This window comes from Musca domestica, unplaced genomic scaffold (assembly GCF_030504385.1).
Source record: "Musca domestica strain aabys unplaced genomic scaffold, Musca_domestica.polishedcontigs.V.1.1 6, whole genome shotgun sequence".
NCBI classification, from domain to species: Eukaryota; Metazoa; Arthropoda; class Insecta; order Diptera; family Muscidae; genus Musca; species Musca domestica.
This window is the reverse complement of record NW_026712363.1, coordinates 11097548-11119831: the sequence shown is the minus strand read 5'-3', so window position 1 is coordinate 11119831 and position 22284 is coordinate 11097548. Positions and strand designations below refer to the sequence as shown.

At 33.8% G+C, this 22284-nt stretch overlaps 3 protein-coding genes across 3 annotated transcripts; 1 reads left to right on the top strand and 2 right to left on the bottom strand.

The window, feature by feature from the left end:
- Positions 1–309: 309 nt before the first annotated feature.
- On the bottom strand, positions 310–3268 carry LOC101897230 (glutamyl aminopeptidase-like). Its single transcript, XM_005184017.4, has one exon. The coding sequence runs from the start codon at positions 3150–3152 to the stop codon at positions 360–362; it is 2793 nt and encodes a 930-aa protein (XP_005184074.3). The 5' UTR covers positions 3153–3268; the 3' UTR covers positions 310–359.
- A 1551-nt stretch (positions 3269–4819) lies between these two features.
- Positions 4820–7611, top strand: LOC131805720 (uncharacterized). Its single transcript, XM_059129269.1, has 9 exons — positions 4820–4855; positions 5300–5495; positions 5894–6093; positions 6160–6281; positions 6344–6540; positions 6600–6814; positions 6881–7031; positions 7089–7192; positions 7263–7611. The coding sequence occupies exons 1-9, from the start codon at positions 4820–4822 to the stop codon at positions 7596–7598; spliced, it is 1557 nt and encodes a 518-aa protein (XP_058985252.1). The 3' UTR covers positions 7599–7611.
- A 7221-nt stretch (positions 7612–14832) lies between these two features.
- On the bottom strand, positions 14833–19325 carry LOC101897053 (aminopeptidase N). Its single transcript, XM_005184016.4, has 2 exons — positions 19169–19325; positions 14833–19108 (listed from the first exon to the last, which is right to left on the bottom strand). Exons 1-2 carry the CDS (start codon positions 19171–19173, stop codon positions 16309–16311), a joined length of 2805 nt encoding a protein of 934 aa, XP_005184073.3. The 5' UTR covers positions 19174–19325; the 3' UTR covers positions 14833–16308.
- Between the last annotated feature and the right edge of the window lie 2959 nt (positions 19326–22284).

Here is a 22284-nt window from a genome sequence, read left to right as displayed (position 1 = left end):
CCCCTAAACATTTGGCGATCATCTCCAAAAGAAATAGGCTTCTATTCTGACCCTAACCCCACCTTCGTGCAAAATTTCGTAAGGATCGGGCCATAATTGCGACCTGTAGCCTGATTACAAATTAACATGGACAGACGGACAGACGGACGGACGGACATACATAGCTAGATCGACTCAGCTCGGCGAGCTAGGAAGATCCATATATACTTTCCTATGCGGGAAATCAATATTTCGTGGTGTTACATAATTTTTGGCCCAATCAAACTTATAATACCCCCAACACATAGTGTTGTAGGGTATAACAAGCTATTTCATGAAGTAAATGTGTCCTTTATTAAACGATATTTTAAACAAAATTTTCAATTAACTTCATTAGCAATTTCTACACCCATTCGGGAGAGACGTTTATCCAAATACGATATGATTTTATCCAAGTTGTCCTCAATCCATTGAATTTTTGATAGATTATTTTCACGAATCATATTAATTTTGTCATCGGCATTTTCAAAATATTTACGATGGTTTTGAATAAATTGTATGTGTGTGTTCAAGTCCTCCATGGTGTTGATTTTGCTGGCCATTTGGTCGAATAAGAAGTTGACATCCGTTTTTGTGTGTAACTCCTCGATATGTTTCATGCAAAATTCCCTGGCTAATCTGAGCCCAGATTCGTTGTTTATGATTGTAATAAATGCATACTGCTTTTCATCGTTTTCCAAGGCACATTCATTACTGAAGATTACGTGTAAATAGCTTTTTAACAGATTTTCATTGCTTGTGCAATTTAATGATTGAAGTATGGTTTTTCTTTCGCCGCTATTGCCGGAGTTGTATTGGAGTCGTTGCCAAAGAAAATTCCATTCGCTTGCGTTGCCAAACTTTAATGCCTGGCAGTAAATGCGTTTTCTAGAATAAACTTGAATTGGGTTAACAATATCAGGATCTGGGAGAGATTTCCATTTTTGGAATGATTCGATATCTTTTTGCGATTTCTTTTCAAGATCAACATTTACAGCCCAATTTGATATAAGAACTCTAAGCAACGTTCTTTCATGGCCCTCGTCAGTTGTATTAGAGTGGCTGACGTGATTAAAAACTGGCTTCAGGATGTTACGCATAAAGGCGTTGTAATAAATTCTATATTTCGGTATTGTTTTTAATATGGATTCGCAAGAGCCTTTCTCCAGTTCATCCCATGCTGATTTCCACGGTGGATATTCGTATTCATGGCTTAAATATTCTAAAATACCAAATGCTATGTCATACTCCTGATGACCATTGCAGGCTAATGCTATGGCATCGCCAACTAATTGGGCTCGATTGAAAACGTGAATTTTTGTATATTGATCACTGAGAAGGGTGTTGGTAATAAGTTGCCAGTTTTTCGGGTCATACATGACTCTATAGAAACCTGATAATTGAATGTTAAATATGATCCAATCATTTGATTCTGCCACATTATACAGTCGAAGGGGTTTATTCTTCGTTCGTTCATCACATTCAAGCCAGGATTTTATAGTATTATTTGCAAAATCGGATTCCGATGACGACGTATAGCTTAATGGTATCCACCAGCATTTATCAGCATCTTCAGAATTCTGCCTGGGTTCTGTGAGGAATCTTTGCTGGGAAATGTCGACAGAACCGTCTTCGTAATTACGCCAAATCTTTACAAGTGGATATCCTGGTTGTAGGGTCCATGAATATAAAATAGTTTCCATGTTTGGGCCTATATCTCGTGATTTTTTACTAAACTCCTTAAACAGATCACTTTGTTCGACATTTCGATACTGGTACTTCTCTAAATATGCTTGAAGTGCCTGAAAGAATGCCTCATGACCCAAGACAATATGAACCATTCTCAATATCAACCAGCCTTTAATATAGCTCACAGCATCGAAACTTTGTTCTAATTCTGTGGCATTTGTAACCAATAGAGATACAGGGTGCGTCTGTAACTTGGAATCAAAATGAACAATTTCCAAATAATGTAAAAATAAATTATAGTCGGTGTTTTGGTCGGCCAGAAAATCTTTTGCAGCCAAGAAGCCAAAATATTTTGCAAATCCTTCGTTGAGCCAAGTATCTGTCCACCATTTCATGGTAACAATATTTCCAAACCATTGGTGAACCAATTCGTGAGCAATTAAGTTAACTAAATACTCCCTAAGGAACTGTTTTTCAATACTTTCGGAGTCGATGTAAACGTAGCTTTCCGAGTACACTACAAGGCCCCAATTCTCCATACCCTCACTGGGGTAATTTGGAACAGCTATCTGATCTATTATTTTCAAAGGATTTGGCAATTTTAATTTTTCTTCTAAGTATTTTAGAATTTTTGGACTCACTTCAGCAGCATACTCACAGCTTGCAGATTTGTCTTTTCGGCACCATATACGAAATTCTGTCTCACTGGCATTGTCTCCGGACTTCAGAGAAACAAACTCATTAATACTAAATGCTACCAGATATGTGGACATAACTACAGACTCTTGAAATTTGCTCCAAACATAGTTGTCCAAACCCTCTAAAGGAGTTTCTTGGTCTAAAGGCATATTACTCAAGGCATTAAGGGATTTACTGTGACCTAACCATATTGTAAATGTCGCCTTATAATTCGGTTCATCCCAGCAGGGAAATGCCATACGAGCATATGTCGGCTGGAAATCAGTTGCTGCCATCCACTTTGTTTCATTTGTACTCTCATCTTCGTAGGTTGTGACAAAATAGCCCTGGATGTTTTCATTAAGAGTACTACCAAAATTTAAATGCAATTCATATTTGCCTCCACCCAGCAACGCTTCACACAATAATATAATGTAGTAATCGTGTTCCGATACTATTTCAATACCTTCTAGGCACCAATGAAAATCTCCATCCAGTCGTTTCAAATCGATTTGAGTTTCATTGATGGTTAAATTTTTGGCATGTAGGGTAATATTCTTAGTATCTTCCAGTATATCGAGCTCTATGGACACTTCTCCATTGAATGTGGCATTTTCAGGACTTTCCAAGTGTGTTATGATTTTAAGATCATAATGTTTCGGTTTTATGGCCGTAGGCAGACGATAATGTGTATAGCCGCCATTGATCACAGTGGCGAAATCAGCACAAAACAGGCAAATAAAACATAGTTTCCGGAGGAGATCCATCACTTTGTGGATTTTGAATGTAAAATAAATATTTAATAGATTTGCAATGTTCTCTACCTCTATGAGGTAGAACTATCAACTAATTGCAATCACACATTAAGACTATTAGAGCTGTCCCATTGATTGCAATATATTCAATCATTTATTGAATTATCAATTATCAAATCAGGAAAAAAAAAATGTGAAGTAATTAAAAAATGCAAATCAGCTATTTTTATAACATAAGTCTACATAAGAGTGTATATACGACACTGGGTTACAATTTTATTTTCTAAATCAATTTTAATGCTTGGGTCCTGATTCAGTTCAACTAACGCTTAGATTAGGGCTGGCAAGCTATCGATGTAAAATCCATACTACATTTTAAAACAACAGAAACACCCACACATTTTTGCACAACGATAAAAAGGCCATATCAAGGAGAAAATAATAAATTAAACACTGATAAAACAAGTAAGCAAAGGCTACAGTCGAGCGGGGCCGACCGTTGAATACCCTACAACACTATAATAAACGATACAGTTTATATAGGCGAGATACTCGAAAGAATTCCACAAGATATTGTGACAAATAATAAAAGGAAACCATCAGGTTTCGTTCTCTAATTTTCGAATAATAGCAACTTAAACTAATTTGCTCATTTCCAATTTATTGGTAGATGTTGCACTTAAATGGTCTTCCTAGATCTGGAACCAATATTTCCCAAAGACCTATAATCTCTCAGAAGTGGCAAAAGATTAACATTTATTATTGGTTTTTGACTGAAACGCATCTATAGCATTTTCAGATTAAATGAAACCTTTTGCAATTCAAATGAAACTTTTTGCTGCGGAAATGAAACCTTTTGCAGTGGAATTGAAACCTTTTGCAGTGGAAATGAAACCTTTTGCAGTGGAAATGAAACCGTTTGCAGCGGAAATGAAACCTTTTGCAACCGAAATGAAACCATTTGCAACCGAAATGAAACTTTTTGCAAATCAAATGAAACTTTTAAATTTATAGAAGGAAAAATAACAAAATATTTTTATTTTTAGTAGTTTTTAAATGAAATCAATTAATAATTAATAATAATATAACTAATATATTGACAAATAGGATTTTTTATTGATTATAAATATCTACATTTATTTATATTATTTCTTAAATTTTCAATTATTGTAATAACAAATGGTTCTTTATTGATTTGATATAAAATGCTTCCATATTATTTAATTCCAAATGCTTATCGCTAAAAAGAGAAATTTAAACAAATTTTGCCCTTTATACACGCAGAGAAAAAATATTTTTCACTATGGTTGCAGAAACCATAACTATTGTTGCCACAACTTTTATATGTTTGTAGCAAACATGTGAATTGCATATTTGAAAATACTATGTTCCCTGCAACCATAATTTCCAAAATTTAAATCGAATTTTTGTAATATGATAAAAATAATTTACAATACCAATGGTCTTCACAATCATGTTGCTAATAAATTTACAATACATTTTGTAGAATTTTAAAATAATATTGTAAATTGTATGCGCTTGAGAGCTGAGCGTGTCAAAACATGTTAGTTTGATTGGAGAGTTCGAAGAAGTACTACGTGCGTAAATTTAAGAGTGATATAAAAGTGAACATTTAAAAGTTTTACTTAATACAATAAATATTAAAGAGTCATAAAATAATGACACATGCTATCTATAAATACAATAAAAATAAAGTGAGTTTATTTCGCGTTCGCTTACAACTATTTTGAATGTGACTTTTTCTGAAAAAGAAAAGTAAAAGTTCTATTTAATGGCAAAAAATAATTAAAAGTACATATATGTAACTAAGTCACTGAAGTACAATTAGCTTCAAGGAAAAGTACAACATTGAAAATGTATAAAACACGTGTTTTCAGAAAATTCAAAACATGTGCACTTTTTAATATATATTTGTTTAGTTCGAAAATACATATTTTCAATTTTAACAATATATATTTTCAATTTTAACAATACATATTTTCAAATTTAACAATACATATTTTCAAACTTAACAATACATATTTTCAAATTTAACAATATATATTTTCAAACTAAGAATATATATTGTCCAATTTTAAAATATGTATTTTAAAAAATTACAATATCTTGTTTTGGATTGAAAATATGTATTGTTAAAGTTTACAATATTTTGTGTTGAGTGTTGTGATCCCGTTATATTTCGGAGCATTTGCATTAGCTTCTGCATTCACTGCCTCTCGCTAGTTTTTGTTCAAATTTTTAACAAGAAATTTTTAATAAAACCAAACATATTCACCGATTTGGTGGAACAGTATCTATCGTCAACGGATTTTATATTGGACGTAAATTTAATAAGTGAGTATCCACAAATTAAATATATTTAAAGTTGTGGTCACGTAATTAGAACATGAACTGTGGTAAGCATTTTTTGAAGTGTTTAAAAAAAAAAAATAATTCTGAGCTCTTAGATATACTAATTTTTTTTTCATCTGTAAACTATTTTCAAAAAAAGCAGTAAAGTAAATATTTCCACGTTATTTTATAAAAATTTTTATTTATTAAAAATTGCATAAAATAATTTTCTATTTTCACACTAAACCTCTTAAGTGCAGTATATCTAAGTGTTCAGAATTATATTATTTTTAAAAAATACTTCAAAAAATGTTCACCACAGTTCATGTTCTAATTAGGTGACCACCACTGTATATGTATGTAAATATAATGTGTAATTTCTAAACTAATTTTCGTTGTAGATGATAATTCTTCTTATTCCACCTCAGACTCGAATGATGAATTGGAATCACAGGCTTCCAGTTCACAAAATATAATATTTGGAAGTACACAGCCTCAGGTTATTAGAACTTTAACATGTATAACCGATGATATTTTTAACCAAAGCCAGGGGAATATTTTTATTGACAAAAATGCTTATCCTTCTGTTCCATCAACGGAGGTATGTAAAAATGTTTCTTAATTTAAAATCTTTTCAGTCATTATTAACCCCTTTTTATTCCCGAAGGAAATAAAAGAATATCCTGAAATTAAGCAATTATTGCAATGTAATAGTCTGCAAAATAAGGATAGAACAATTATAGCAAAGAGTATAGTGTCAAATATCCTGAGCCAAAATGTGAATAGACGGTATGTAAATCCTAAACACTTAACAATTTGTTTATATTCAGAGATTCTTTTTCAATTTGCAGTTTATATAAAGATGATTTGTTACAACTTTCCCGATCAATAATAGAAGTATTTCCATCGGAAGTTAGAGAAACTTATTACGTACCCTTTACAAAAGGTCATTTGGCAAATGGTAAATTGTTTGACGCATACAATAATAAGAGAACACAATTAAGTGCAGCAGGACTGATAAATATACGTGAAAACGTGAAAAAGAAATGTGAGTATGCTTAAATATAAGAATATTTATATGTTTTGAAAAACAATACGTTCTTTTAGCAAATCATACGCAATTGTCGGAAGATCACGAAACTGGCATATCAGCAGATGAATTGAAAATTCTTGAAACAACGAATGTAGATTGGAACAAAACAAGAGAACTTTGGATTAAATCTCATTCCTATCGACAAAACGAATTACAAAACAACGAGTTAAGTACTATTGACTATATACAAAAATACAACATTCATCTTAATGAGAACTTTCATGAATTGGTAAGTCTTTGAATTATTAATATTATGTAAATTTCGATTAATATTGTTCATATACTTCTCGCCTAGCTTCAAATCGATTTCAAAATACTGTACCCAAATTCCAAAAGCATTTACCAATGGAAACAATTCTATGGAAAACTAATATTGAAAGCCGAACAATCAAAAGAGAATAGCGTTTTACAAATTTTAGCGAATATCGACAGAACTGAGGACGAAGGTATGTATGAATATAAGAATATGCTATACATAATCATCCACATTTTTTTTACAATAGATTGCAAAATTGCTCTTTCGTTGATGATTATTCCATTTATTCTACCACACTACAGGAAGAACAGCAAGTTAGAATCGCTGGAATCATTCATTTATTACTGCAAGGTCGGTTCATATATATACTTTTATTCCACAATACCTCATATATTAATAAAAAAATGTATCATCCTAACAGAATATTCAAGTGGCAGATGACGAAACAAGAAACCGAATAAAACGACTAAAAAAGGATACTCAACCCAAAATTTATTTTGTTGGCGATACGACAAAACCAATTTCCATTGCATACGTGGATATATGTGGAAATCGTTTGAAATTTGAAAATCCTTTAAAAGCTGTTGAAGCCTGCTTTTACTCTTTTATGAGTATGAATATTAAATACCCAAGTGCATGCCTACACGTATGGACATTTATACAATATATTATTTATGAAATTAACACTCCATGGGATACGACAATACCTGCTGTAAGTACCTTAATCAATGAACTTCGTATGGAAAATCTGGAATAGATTTGTTTTTTTTAGTTTCGAAGAGAATTATTTTATGTTCGTCCAAAAAAATTAATTATTTTATTATTATTTCATTATATAAGACTTTTATATATAAATTTATATCTACAAATGGATTATATTAAATGTTTTTGTTCATCTCATTTATTTATTTCAATTAATGAATTAATCCGACATATGAGAAGGCATCATAAACATATAACGTCAATATCTTGTTGTTTTCCTAATTGCAATCGCAGATACGATCGGTTTGATTCATATAAGTTTCATTTGCAAAGACATTTTCCTAAAAATGTCTTTAATAACTCTTTGGATAGTTCATCAGAATACTCAAACATAAATAGTGAACCTTTAGGAAGAATTTTCCCCTTAGATACAAATATTGACGATAATAGTTCGCGATCTCAGATAGAATTAGTTACAAATATGAAAACTGATCTATTGAAACAAATTGTGAAAGCTTATTGTAATGAAAGTATTCCTCGAAATAAGTGTTTAGAAATTATAAGAAATGTTGCAAATGGTTTCTTAAAGTACCTGAAAATTCTAAGAAATAAATTAGTAGATAATGTAGTGGAACCTGAAATAATAGCGTTTCTTGAAGATATTATTAATAGTTGTATTATTAAATCAGAATATAAATTACTGAACGAATTTAAGAAAACAGGCTACTTTGTTGAAGCCAAATACCTTTTGCTACATCGTGAGCCTCAAGAGGTTTTAACTACAGGAAGACAAATTACTTTAAAAAATATTGACTACTCCATCGCAATATTATCATTGCAGTCTTTTTTCTTTATACTTTTTAATAAAACTAAATTTTTGACTGAAGTTGTATCTTACATAAGTTGTTTAAAACTACGTGATCCGAATGTTATATATAATTTTGTTCAAAGTAAGCTTTGGCGTGAGAAACTAAATTGTAATGACAAGTCAGATACATTGTTTTTACCCCTTTTCGTATATTTCGATGAATTTGAGCCAGATAACGCATTAGGTTCTCACGCTGGCTTTCAAAAACTTGGTGGGGTTTACATTAAAATTCCTTGTATTCCCGAATATCTTCAGTCAAAATTGTCTCATATGTTTGTAGGAATGCTATTATTTTCTGAAGATAGAAAAAAAATCGGTAACAAACGCGTATTTGAGGCATTTATAAATGAACTTAATAGTTTGCAAGAAATTGGAATAGATATTCATGAAGAAATCTCATTTGAAGGAAATCTTATAAAAAATTAAATTAATTTCTTCTCTAATTTTGGGAGACAACCTTGGACTCAATACAATTCTTGGCTTTTCTGAAACATTTTCCAGCAATTTTTACTGTCGTTTTTGTAAACAGCATCGAGAAGTTAACAAAGTGGCAGTTTCTGAAAATAGTGAAATGTTACGAAATCCTCATAATTATAGTTCTGATGTAGGTCTTAATGATTTTAAGACCACCGGTATAAAAGAAAATTCTATTTGGAATAATTTAAAACAATTTCATGTAATAAGGAATTATAGTGTCGACGTTATGCATGATTTATTAGAAGGAGTATGTCATTACGTTTTAATTTTTATATTGACTCGTTTCATAAAGGATTACGAATTCTTTAGTTTAGACCAACTAAATTATAGATTGCTAACTTTCAATTATGGTCCAATCAATAGCAGGAGCAAGCCACCTATACTGAGTCAAGATTTCCAGAAAAAAATTAAATTGAAATTATCTTCTTCTGAAACATTAGTTTTCGTAAGGTGCCTAAATTTAATTATAGGAGATTTAGTGCCTGATTGTCAAGAATGGTCGCTATTTTTGTTATTAAAAAAAATAGTTTTTATAGCATGTGAATCAGATTCATTTCAAACTGGTGTTCCTGAACATTTTCAACAGCTAGTGTGCGAACACAACGATTTGTACATGCAACTTACAAAATCAACATTGCAACCAAAATTTCATAACTTGTTACACTATGCAAATATTATGAAACAAATTGGACCTTTGAAACATATTTCTTCAATGAGATTTGAATCTCTTCATAAGGAATTAAAAAAAATATGTAACAGCTCTAATAATAAAATTAATCTCCTGAAAACTATATACACAAAATATGAAGTTAAATTATTTGACTTTTTAATTAACTATTCAGATATTTTAGATGCTAAAATAGAATTAGGTCATTCTGTGGAAATGACCAGCGATACTTTCCGAAAATATAATATTTTGTCTACAGTACCATTGCGTGTCTTATCCAATCTTCAATACAATGAAATTTATTTTAAACCTGGAATGGTTATTCAAATTGGAGAATATGATGATAACATTCCATTATTTGGACTCATTATTCATATTTGTTGTTTCGACGATAGTTTTTCCTGTGCGTTCAAAGACTTTTAACACATGGATTTGATTCGCACTACCATGCTTTTGGAGTAGAATATGAAAATGTTTTTCTTTCTGTCAATGTATTATATTCAGAATCAAATTATACGGGATATATTTGTACATCCAAAGAAGACTGCTTTTATATAAAATAAATGCAATTCCATTTTCGTAATATTAATAATTGTATACTATATGTTAGATTTAATATGTTAATTTATATTATTACCTGTAAAATTAAATAAAATTTGATTTATAGAACACTATCCAAGATGTTTTTAATAATATACATAATATTAAAAAGGTAGAGTATAAGAAATGGTTGGGGCAAACATATATATTGTAACTTTTTAAAATATATATTTTAAGGCCAAAAAAAGTTTGGTAAAATCTTACCAATCAAATTATTGGGACAAACAAGTAAATGGTTGGGGCAAACATATATATTGTAACTTTTTAAAAATATATATTTTCAGGCCAAAAAAAGTTTAGTAAAATCTTACCAATCAAATTATTGGGGCAAACAAGTAAATGGTTGGGGCAAACATATATATTGTAACTTTTTAAAAATATATATTTTCAGGCCAAAAAAAAAGTTTGATAAAGTCTTACCAATCAAATTATTGGGACAAACAAGTAAATGGTTGGGGAAAACATATATATTGTAACTTTTTAAAAATATATATTTTCAGGCCAAAAAAAAGTTTGGTAAAGTCTTATCAATCAAATGATGGGGACAAACATGTAAATGGTTGCCGAAAACATATATATTGTAAATTTTTAAAAATATATATTTTCAGGCCAAGAAAACATTTGATAAAATCTTACCAATCAAATGATTGGGACAAACATGTAAATCGTTACAGAAAACATATATATTGTACCTTTTTAAAATATATATTTTCAGGCTAAAAGAACGTTTTATAAAATCTTACCAATCAAATGATTGGGACAACCATGAAACTGGTTGGGGCAAACATTTATATGTATACAGTTTACACAGCCTAACCAAAAACATGTTTGCAGCGACAATATTACATAATAGAATCCAACCATATATTTACCATATATATTTTGCTCTTCGAATATTGTTGGCTGAACCATATTTTTTTCTCTGCGTGTAGGTATGGCCACGACTGAAATGTGAAATTAAGCTTTACCACAATTTTTTATAGTTATAGTATACTATTAATCTTATCTAATAAAGGATTCCCGCTTCGCAGCTTTATTGATTATGGAGATAGAGCAGTCGTGATTTCAAAAGACAGATAAGTGGAAATCATTAAATCAACTATGATCATGATTGTATATTCTTTATGGGGTCTACGACGAATATTTAGAGGTGTTACAAACCGAATGACAAATTTAATATATCTTCCTTTCCATAGAGGAGATTATAAAAAGATACCTAATTCGGGTCCTTTGAAAAAAATACCTTGAAAAACTTTTTTCAATCTTTCTGCATCTACACTTGTGTATTATGCAAGCTTTAAGAAAAAATTTTATAAAAACATAAATGTTAATAATCAATAAAAATTCCTCTTTAACTATATATTAGTTATAATTAGTTAATTTAATTTTAAACGTACTAAAAATAAAAATGTTTTGTTATTTTTCCTTCTAAAAATCTAAAAGTTTCATTTGATTTGCAAAAAGTTTCATTTCGGTTGTAAAAGGTTTCATTTCGGTTGCAAAAGGTTTCATTCCCGCTGCAAACGGTTTCATTTCCACTGCAAAAGGTTTCATTTCCACTGCAAAAGGTTTCAATTCCACTGCAAAAGGTTTCATTCCCGCTGCAAAAAGTTTCATTTGAATTGCAAAAGGTTTCATTTAATCTGAAAATGCTATATATGAGATACAGACATTTGACAATATTCTTCAACGAAATCAGCGTTTACGAAATAGTCAGAAGTGCGTCTTTCCTGTATTTGTGAATTCTCCAAAAAGTCACTGGAATGGACATTTTCGTATTTTGTCTATAAAAGTTGGCAAACTATTCACACAGTGAATATTTTTGGATGGCCATCCAAAACTGCTTGTCTTTTGCAATGTCCGATAACCCCCATAATTACGACCTGCCGACAATTTTGCACTTTTTGGTCCATTTCACCCCCTAAATATATGGCGATCATCTCCAAAAAGAGTAGGCTTCTATTCTGACCCTCATCTTATCCCCATGCAAAATTTCGTATGGATCGGGCCATAAATTGGATCTGTATATGATATCCTGTTATCCTAACTACTTAGTTTTGTTAGCTGTAAAAATATTACCAAATGTTTAATTCAATATGAAAATATGCCAAAAATATGACAAAATTGAAAAAACATGAGAAAATTTTAACAAATCAATATTTTCATCTAGAGAGATATTCTTATGCGATTTTTTTAGACGTTTTATGTTTCCTGCCAAGAGGCCATTCTAAATTAATGAGAACTGTCGAAATCAGTTCTGCCGTTCTCGACATATAAGAGATTTTTCAAGCATATCTTCTTTGATAAACATACATATCGCACATATTTTGCTATATATCCGTTTTGTTGGATGTTAACATCAATGTAAAGATCAGAAGTAACCTTGTCATGGCTTTGTGATTTCACCGGGATTTAAAATATTCGCGGTTTAATGAAAAATTTTGATTTTTTTTTAACACAAAAGATATGGTCTATTTTACCCGCTAAATATTATCCGATGACCACCCAAATTGGTAGGCTTCTTCCCCGCCCTAAACTCTAGCTGCATGCGAAAATCCGCGTCGATTGGTCTATAATTGCGACCTATATAGCTACTGCAAAATCCGACATTTTTTCAGTATTTGGTCCATTTCAACCCCTAAGCATTTGGCGATCATCTCCAAAAGAAATAGGCTTCTATTCTGACCCTAACCCCACCTTCGTGCAAAATTTCGTAAGGATCGGGCCATAATTGCGACCTGTAGCGTGATTACAAATTAACATGGACAGACGGAAGGACGGACATACATAGCTAGATCGACTCAGCTCGGCGAGCTAGGAAGATCCATATATATTTTCCTATATGGGAAACCAATATTTCGAGGTGTTACATAAATTCTGGCCCAATCAAACTTATAATACCCCCAACACATAGTGTTGTAGGGTATAAAAATATTAATAGACCCTCCACCATTTGGAAGGAACTTTAAAATTTTTAAACATTTTCTGTCGCAAAATACTACTTGAATGAAACCCGTTATATGGGGCCTATACGAAGACGTGGGATGCAATGCCATTTTTCGTCATATGTTACAGCACCCATTACGATCTTCAAATACGAAATTTGAAACAATTCTCTTAAATTATGACGCTAAAATCATAAAAATACCGAATATCGAAAGGTATCGTTATATGGGGGCTATAGAAAACGTGGACCTGAATACGCAATTTTGTGTTATAGAATGCAGTTCCCATTACGAACACGATAATTGCAACTATAATGTCTCTAGAATCACTAAAATACCGAATATTGAGATGTACTGTTATATGGGGGCTATATCTCAATTCGATCGAAAGATGTGCGTTACGCATGCCCGGCGTGCGATACAGGACCGCACAATACGCTACACCTTTTTAATTGATCAGCCAAACCTACCCAACTCACTCAGCCGAATTTTTCCAAAAAAAAAAAAAAAAAAAAATAAATAAATAAATAACATTGTCTGAAAATGCACAAAAGGAGTCCGGTCTGAGTACTTTACTTCCTGGAATAGTATATATTGGACCACGATATCGTATATCCTCCATATTACGGTACATCCATATATTCGCTATTTTAACGTACATTTTTCGATGGAATTGAATAAAAATCCATATTAGAAGTTCTTTCCAAGCACTGTACTCCCTGGAAGAGATTTCTCTATATCTACGATATCGTATAGCAAACATACAATGGTACCCCCCGATGTTCGATATTTTTTTGACGATTATAGAGACATTATTCATCGGAGTTGTTTCAAATTTCGTATTTAGAATTCGTAATGGGTACTACAGTCTAGGACAAAAAATTGCGTATGCAGGCCCACGTATTCGTATACCCTCCACTTTAGGTAAAATTATCCACTGAAATTATTTGAAATCTCGTATTTGAAGTGAAGTGACAGAAAATTGTTTATGCAGGTCCACGTCTTCGTGTAGACCCGATATAACGGGAAATCCGTATATTCGGTATTTTGATGATTTTAGCTACATTATTCACCGGATTTGTTTCGGATGAAGTTTCGTTTTTTGAATATTGTACTGGCTTATGACAAAAGTGATTTATGCAGGCCCACGTCTTCGTATAGACCCAAATATAACGGCTCTATTCGGCATTTTTAAAATTTCAACAGAATTTTTAACGGATTTTATTTGTTTGAAAATGTCCAAAATCGTTCCAAATGGTGGAGGGTATTCAAAGTTCGGCCCTGTGTTTTACTTGTTTATTTAACACTTTTCTGCCAATATTTTTTTATAAAAGAAAATCAAGGAAAAAATATTTCGTTTATATTTGAATACAATGCGTACACAATGTGTATACAAAACCTGTATAAATTTCTTGACATTACAAGACTACCAAAAGCAAAGATTGTATTCAGGTGATTTCTATCGCCTACCTTGTCTTCATTGTACCAGTACCATTACGAACTCCAAATACCAAATATAAAACAAATTTGGTGAACACAAATACTCAAAATATTGAATATCTGGAGGTACAGTTATATGGGGACTATACAAACATACATAAAGCACAAAAAATCTCAAAAAAGTTGAACAAATTCATAAATTTGTTGTTCCGACATACATAGGCCTGTAAGTTTTAAAAATACAAAAACCAATTTTTTAAATAATTTTATTAAATACAATTTAGCTAACTAATTTTTGGAAGACCATGCGAAGTTTTATTTTAATTTCTAGCTAAAATCTTATATTGTAAAGCAAACTATAAATGCATTCATATTTATGTATCGACTTGTACTCTCGTTGGATGGCAGTCTTTGCATCTCCAAAGACTGCTAATTTGTAATTGTTTTATGAGACAAAGATTTATTTTCGACAAAACAAAGTTGCCGAATGTGTCGTGAGATACACGTTTATCTTTGATGGAAAAATAATTGTAAGGGTATTGCGATTAGTTTTTGTTCCTGAGAAGTATGTATATATACAGGGTGTGATGAAAAACTGCAACCAACTTCAGACTGCTGTCATTTCTAAGCCACTCGTCCGACAGCTGTTAAAATTATTCCAGTGACAGATCATTATAAGCGAACAAAAGAATTTTCCATAAAAAAGTTATTCGTGGTTGAATTCAAGCGTGATAGTGTGATTTCTTTATATTTGGCTGGAAACCCACAAATTAGCCGTTGGGGCACTCCAGCATTTAAATGTGAATAGATCTTTTGTGTCTCGTACCATTGCTCGTTACCGTGATACTGGTAGCGCAGCCCGACGTCAAGCAAGTGGACGGAAGAAAGCAGCAATATCAGCATAAATAATTCGAAAAGCAAAGAAGCGAATTGATCGAAACCCGCGTCGTAGTGGCCGAAAAATGGCTCGTGGGCTGAACATATCGCAATATTCCATTCGGCAAATATTCAAGAATGAAATTCCAAAAAGTGCAAAAACTTACGACGCCAGGGAAAGAAAATAGACTCAAAAGTGAAAGTGGTGAACTGCCGAATTTGGTTTTCTCCGATGAGAGAACATACGTTGTCCAGAAGTTTGTTAACAAACAAAATTATCGTGTTTACTTGCCAAAGAGGTTAGCTGAAAATGTGTATGTAAAAATGTGCCACGCTCTCCGCTCGTATTAATCGACCGTGGCATCAAAATAAAAGCCAAAATATTCTGGAGGGTGTATTAAAGCCTTGAGCACGCAAACATTTTGGCCGCAGACCTTGGACATTCCAAAAGGACTCAGCACACGCCAACCAACACCCAAGAATGGTTACAAAATGAGGTTCCTCGCTTCATTTCCACACAATGGCCACCAAAATCTCCGGATACCAATGCGTTGGACTTTTGTGTCTGGAGTATTTTGGAAAGCAAGGTTGGCACTAAAAAGTACCATGGTGTCTATCATCTCAAGCAAGCTCTTGGCCGAGAATAGGCCAAAATACGCAGAGCAACATTCGGGCAGCGTGTGACGGCTTCATTGGTCGTTTGAAGGCCATAATTCGTACCAAAGGTGACCAATACGAACAATTCTAAACTTATGCTAAAATGTGATGCTATTTCCGACATTTTTTTGCTTACATTCAATAAAATTAAAAAAAATAAAAATTATGGCATTTGACTTTGTTGCAATTTTTTTTATCTCACCCTGTATGTCAAAATTCAGTGTTTCTCTAAGTGTCAGCTGTTATTATCGTCGACATTATTCTCAAGAATCCCCATTTGTGTCAGACGCTTATGTAAATATGATTTAATAACTTCAAGATTGTGCTCAATCCATTGTACTTTGGAGTTGATGGTACTGCGAGTGTACTCCACCATTTCTTCGTAGTCCTTAAAATAATCCGGATTCAGATTGATCAAATCCTCGAACGTATTCAAATCATTGGGAAGAACTAAATTAAAACTACATAACAAAAGTGTATTCACATCCGTCATAGCCGTGGAATTAGTTATGGCGTCTATAAAATTTTCGCGAATAATTTTCACGCCTGTTACACTTCTAAATATGTAATAAAAAACATCGTGTGTTCCGTTTTCAGACCCATTTGTCAAATCCAGATAATTTTTAACAAATCTTCTCAGTACTGTTTCGCTTGCAGAACAACCCAAACCTAGGAGCATTTCTTCTTCACGCGACTCCACGTATTGTTGCCATAGGAAATCCCAGTTATCCACAGGACCAAATCGAACAGCCGTGCAGAAGACAATGACTTTCAATTCGCTTGACAAAGCATTAATCTCGGTGGTGTTAAATATACTTTTCCATTGTTCAAAATAATTTAGGGCGGTTTGAACACAATGTTCCGTTTCCAATAGGCAAGCAATCATAATAAGTTGGCTGTGAATTTCGGACATATCGACTGCGTCATTCAATCCGCCAATATGATGATAGTAGGGTTCTATTATGTAGCGCATGAATTTATTTAGATATTTACTCACCAATGGGAATGGTGCCAAAATTGCGGAAAGTTCTTTTAGGCCGACCACAGCTGGTTCCCATGGCCATGTTTCTTGTTCCCGCTGCAAGTATTCTAATATCTCAAAATAAAGTTCATAGCTTTGTTCGCCTTGCTTGGCCACAGCATAGATATCCTCAAGAATTTGCATGCGATTTATTACGTGGATGTTCTCGAAGAGCTCACTATTTAAGGTGGCTGCCAAGAGACGCCAATTTTGATGGTCGTATGAAACTCGGTAAACACCAACCATTTGAATATTAAATATTATCCAATCAGTAGGGGCCACGCCATTGGGAGGATTTAAACTTAAACTACTGCTACCAGACTGCAAATCACATTCCAGCCATACTTTAGCTTCGGTGGAATTGAAATCCAATTCCGCAGCTGTTGTATAGCTCAGGGGTATCCACCAACATTGGTTGGAATTTTCTTCCGGTTTGGTCTGGTTTACGTCATGTGCCAAAAATCTTTTTTGGGAAATTTCTACAACGCCCGTTTCATAATTACGTTTGACTTGAAGCAACGGATAGCCCGCCTGCAGAGTCCAAGAATCCATAATGGTTTTTATGTCCGTTGGAGGTTTTAAGCTACTCGACGATTTTAGAAACGCCTCCCTAAACGACTGCCACAGATCATCCTGTTCGGCATTCGCATATTTATGTTTATTTAAATAACCACATACCCCAGCAAAGAACCAATCAGGGCCCATAGACTTGTGGGTCATCCGCAATACAGCAGCTCCTTTTCGATACGCTATGGCATCAAAACTTTGCATTATCTCGCTTGAGTTACATTTGTTTTTTGATATGGCATGACTGCTTGGTTCGGCATCGGCTATAAAGAATTCCTTGAAATTGTCATAGGTATCAAATGCGTACCATGGCAGGTCGGGATAGAGGCTACCCACCCCCAATGTTGAAATGTATGTGGCAAATCCTTCATTTAACCAAATATCATTCCACCATTCCATAGTAACCAAATTGCCAAACCACTGATGAGCCAATTCATGGGCTACAGTGATGGCTATCATTAGTTTTTCCTCACTGCCAATACTGCTACCATTGGTCTTGGTAAGCAGTATCGCTTCATAGTAAGTGATAAGGCCCCAATTTTCCATGGCATTTTGGGAAAAGTCCGGCACTGCAATTTGATCGACTTTTGTCAGTGGAAATGGTATGTCAAACATGACCTCATAGAACCTAAGGATATCCGGAGCGATTTTGGCTGCATACAAACAACGTCCATAACAATCTGGTCTACACCAGGTAAGGAAAATAACATCGGAATCATTGTGTTTCGATTCGATACTCTCAAAATCATTGATGCTAAATGCCACCAAATAAGTGGACATGACCAGCGATTCCTTAAATATGCTCCATACAAAATCCTCCACATCATCTAAGGGGATCTGTGTCTCTACAGGCATGTTACTCAAGGCTTTAAGGGACTTATGATGTCCCAACCATATGGTGAAATTCGCCTTGTAATTGGGTTCGTCGAAACATGGAAAGGCCGATCGAGCATAAGTAGGTTCAAATTGTGTTACCGACAGCCAAGTAGTTTCGTTTCTGCCATTCACATACGAACTGCGATAATAACCATTTAGTTCATCGTTTAAAGTCCCCGAAAATCGTAATGTCAAATTGTATTTCTGGCCAGAGTGTAGGTCTTCGCACAGTTGTATTATGAAATAGTCAAGGTCGGGTACCTTATCTATATTTCTTAGACAAAATGTGAAATTCTCCCCATCATCTCCGGTGCTATAAAGTTCAATTCGGCTTTCCTCCACCGTCAAATTCCGTAGGTGTAGTGTTATATTTGAGGTATCCTCTAGAACGTCGAATTGTATTGAAACTAGACCATTGAATGTAAAGTTTTTGCTCTCTTCCAAATAAGAAACGATCTTCAGATTATAGTGGTCCGGTTTTATGGAGGTAGGCAAACGATAATGGGTATACGCCGACGTTGTCACAAAAGAAATCATTAAAGACAGAGCGATTGAGACGAACTTGTATGATCTGTAAACAGAAATACATTTAAATATCAGAAACAATTACAGTTTTAAGTTTAAAACTTGCCCCATATCCGCTATATGTGCATTATAAACAAGAAATATCGAATAAAACAACTTTAAACATGCTTTCGTGTAGCTAATCTTCGACTGAAAATTATATTATATTTCGCTGTGAGATGCTCAAGTCGCCTACAGCTTCGAATGTTTTTAATTTTGACGATTTAAAAATTTGATAAGAAACGTTTTATATTTCTAGGTCGTTGTCAATGACGAAATAAATATATTGATAATCATTTTCTTTTAATACATTACACTGGTCAACACAAAATTAGTTTTGGTTCCAAGTTCTTTGTTGTTTCCATCTGTAATCCATTTTTTATACCCTGAGCCACAGGGCTAGAGAGGTTATACGGGGTGAGATGAAAAAACTTCAACCAAGTTCAGACTGCTGTCATTTCTAAGCAACTTGTCCGACAGCTGTTAAAATTTTTCCAGTGACAGCTCATTACATTATTTACAAGCGTACAAAAGCATTTTGGTGAAAATTTTGCAGAAAATTTTATTCGTAATGGAATTCAAGCGTGATAGTGTGATTTCTTTATATTTGGCTGAAAAACCACATGTGGCTATCCAGCATTTAAATGTGAATGAATCTATTTTGTCTCCTAACTTCGCTCCTTACCGTGATACTGGTAGCGTAGTCCAACGTCAAGGAAGAGGAAGGAAGAAAACAGTAACATCAGCAGAAATGGATCGAAGAGTAAACAAGCGACTTTATCGAAACCCACGTCACAGTGGCAGAAAAATGGCTCGTGAGCTGAACATATCGCAATATTCTATGCGGCAAATATTGAAAAATGAGCTCGGGATAAAGCCATTGAAATTCCAAAAAGTGCAAGAACCTACACTGCAACAGAAAGAAAATAGATTCGATAGAGCTAAAGAGTTGCTTCGCTTGGCCGAAAGTGGTGAATGTCGAATTTGGTTTCCCCCGATGAGAAAAAATTCGATGTCCAGCAGTTTGTAAACAAATAAAATGATCGTGTTTACTTGCCAAAGAGGTCAGCAGAAAATGTGCACCTTCGGTCGGCCACCAGAACTCATGCGCCGGCCATGGTGATGGTGTGGGCCGCCATGTACTAAAACCTTGGGCACGCAAACATTTTGGCCGCAGACCTTGCACGTTCCAACAGGACTCAATACCATCGCAATCAGCACGCACCACACAAGAAAGGTTACAAACTGAGGTTCCTCGCTTCATTTCCAGCGCACAATGACCACCAAAATCACCAGAATCAATACGTTGGACTATTGTGTCTGGAGTATTTTGGAAAGCAAAGTTGTCACTAAAAAATACCAAAGTGTCGATCACCTCAAGCAAGCGCTTCGCCGGGAAATACCACAGAGTAACATTCGGGCAGCGTTTGACGGTTTCATTGGCCGTTTGATACGGTCTCATCGAAATAACGATTTTAGACCCTAGGTTTATTTAATCCAAATCCGTTTCAGGACCTTTGGAGCCCTTCTGTCTGGCTGGCTGGTGGTCCAAACTTGGTACATAGTAATATTATTATCAAACTTAGATCGAGTTCGGAGATGTGCAATATCGGTTCACTCTTTATGTGACCACAACAAAAGTTCGAAATTTTCAAAAAAAAAAAAAAAAAAAATAAATAAAATATTTTACTGCACAGAAAGAGAAAGAATGATCCGATCTTGCTCCAACTTTGCAAATCCTAATATTTCTATCAGTGCTACGTGCGAAAATGGACAATATCGGTCCACTCCATTAAGTACCTCACCCACAAAGGGTAAACATTTAGAATAATTATACCTCTTATAAAATGTGATGTAGGAGTTCGATTGTCTTCAAATTACACACATCACAATATTTTTAACACAAGGTTGGGTGTGATGGTGTAATCTATCGGTCCACCCCTTCTGGTACCACCCCACAAAGGATTCAAATTTTGAATATTCATGAATCTCATAAAACCCGAAATTAATATCCGATTCAATTCAGACTTGGTACATCTCAATATTTATATTAACACAAGATCAAGTATGAATATGGAATATATCGGACCATTCCTTTGGTACGTCCCCCCAAAACGGAGAACAATTTTGAATAATAAAATGTCTCCTAAAATACGATAAAGCATCCGATTCTCCTCAAATTTCATACATAACAATGTTTCTAACAACAAGATCTGGAGTCAAAATGGTAGATATTGAACCACCTCTTCTGATACCTTTCTCACAAAGGGTCAAATTTTAAATTTTATATCTCTCATAACTTGCGAAACAAGTCAGCGATTCTATTCAAAATTGGTATATAATTTTTTCTTTCAACTAAAGATCTGATGTGAATATGGAATTTACCGTCTCACACCTTTTCGTACCACACCTACAAATTTTAATTTTTGAATAAAAATATTCCCATTAAATCGGTAATAGATGTCTGATTTTCAGAACAGTGTGGCTTGTTTGTTCGGGTTACCGTAGTATTTTGTTGTTGCAAAATGGTCAGGCTTATCCCTTTATTGTTGTTTTTATAAAAACAACGTTTGTTTATTAGTGGAGAACGATGGTAATGTTTACCATGGGGTAAGGCAGGGAATACCTAGGTTTCGGAAAGAGCCACCAATCCTCATCAGTTCCCTTGTTTTTTGTCTGGGATATTCTCCCCAGAAGTTATTTCAAAAATAACTTCTATGACAAAAAACATTTTTTACCCAAGTGACGAGATCGTAAGCTCAATAGAAGAGGAACCAAAGAATTAAATGAAACTAAAATTCTTTTGGAAAGTCTTCTAAATCTTACAACCGCACTTATAAACATTTTCATCTTTCTCCACTTGTTATGCTTTCGATCAACCTGAACGAAGTAGCATAACCATGTAAGTTGGTTTTGTCTGTTACAACAAAAACCCCTTCGTCGACCGTGCCTTGTCTATAAATAGAACAGTGTGGCTTGTTTGTTCGGGATACCGTAGTATTTTGTTGTTGCAAAATGGTCAGGCTTATCCCTTTATTGTTGTTTTTATAAAAACAACGTTTGTTTATTAGTGGAGAACGATGGTAATGTTTACCAGGGGGTAAGGCAGGGAATACCTAGGTTTCGGAAAGAGCCACCAAACCTCATCAGTTCCCTTGATTTTTTGTCTGGGATATTCTCCCC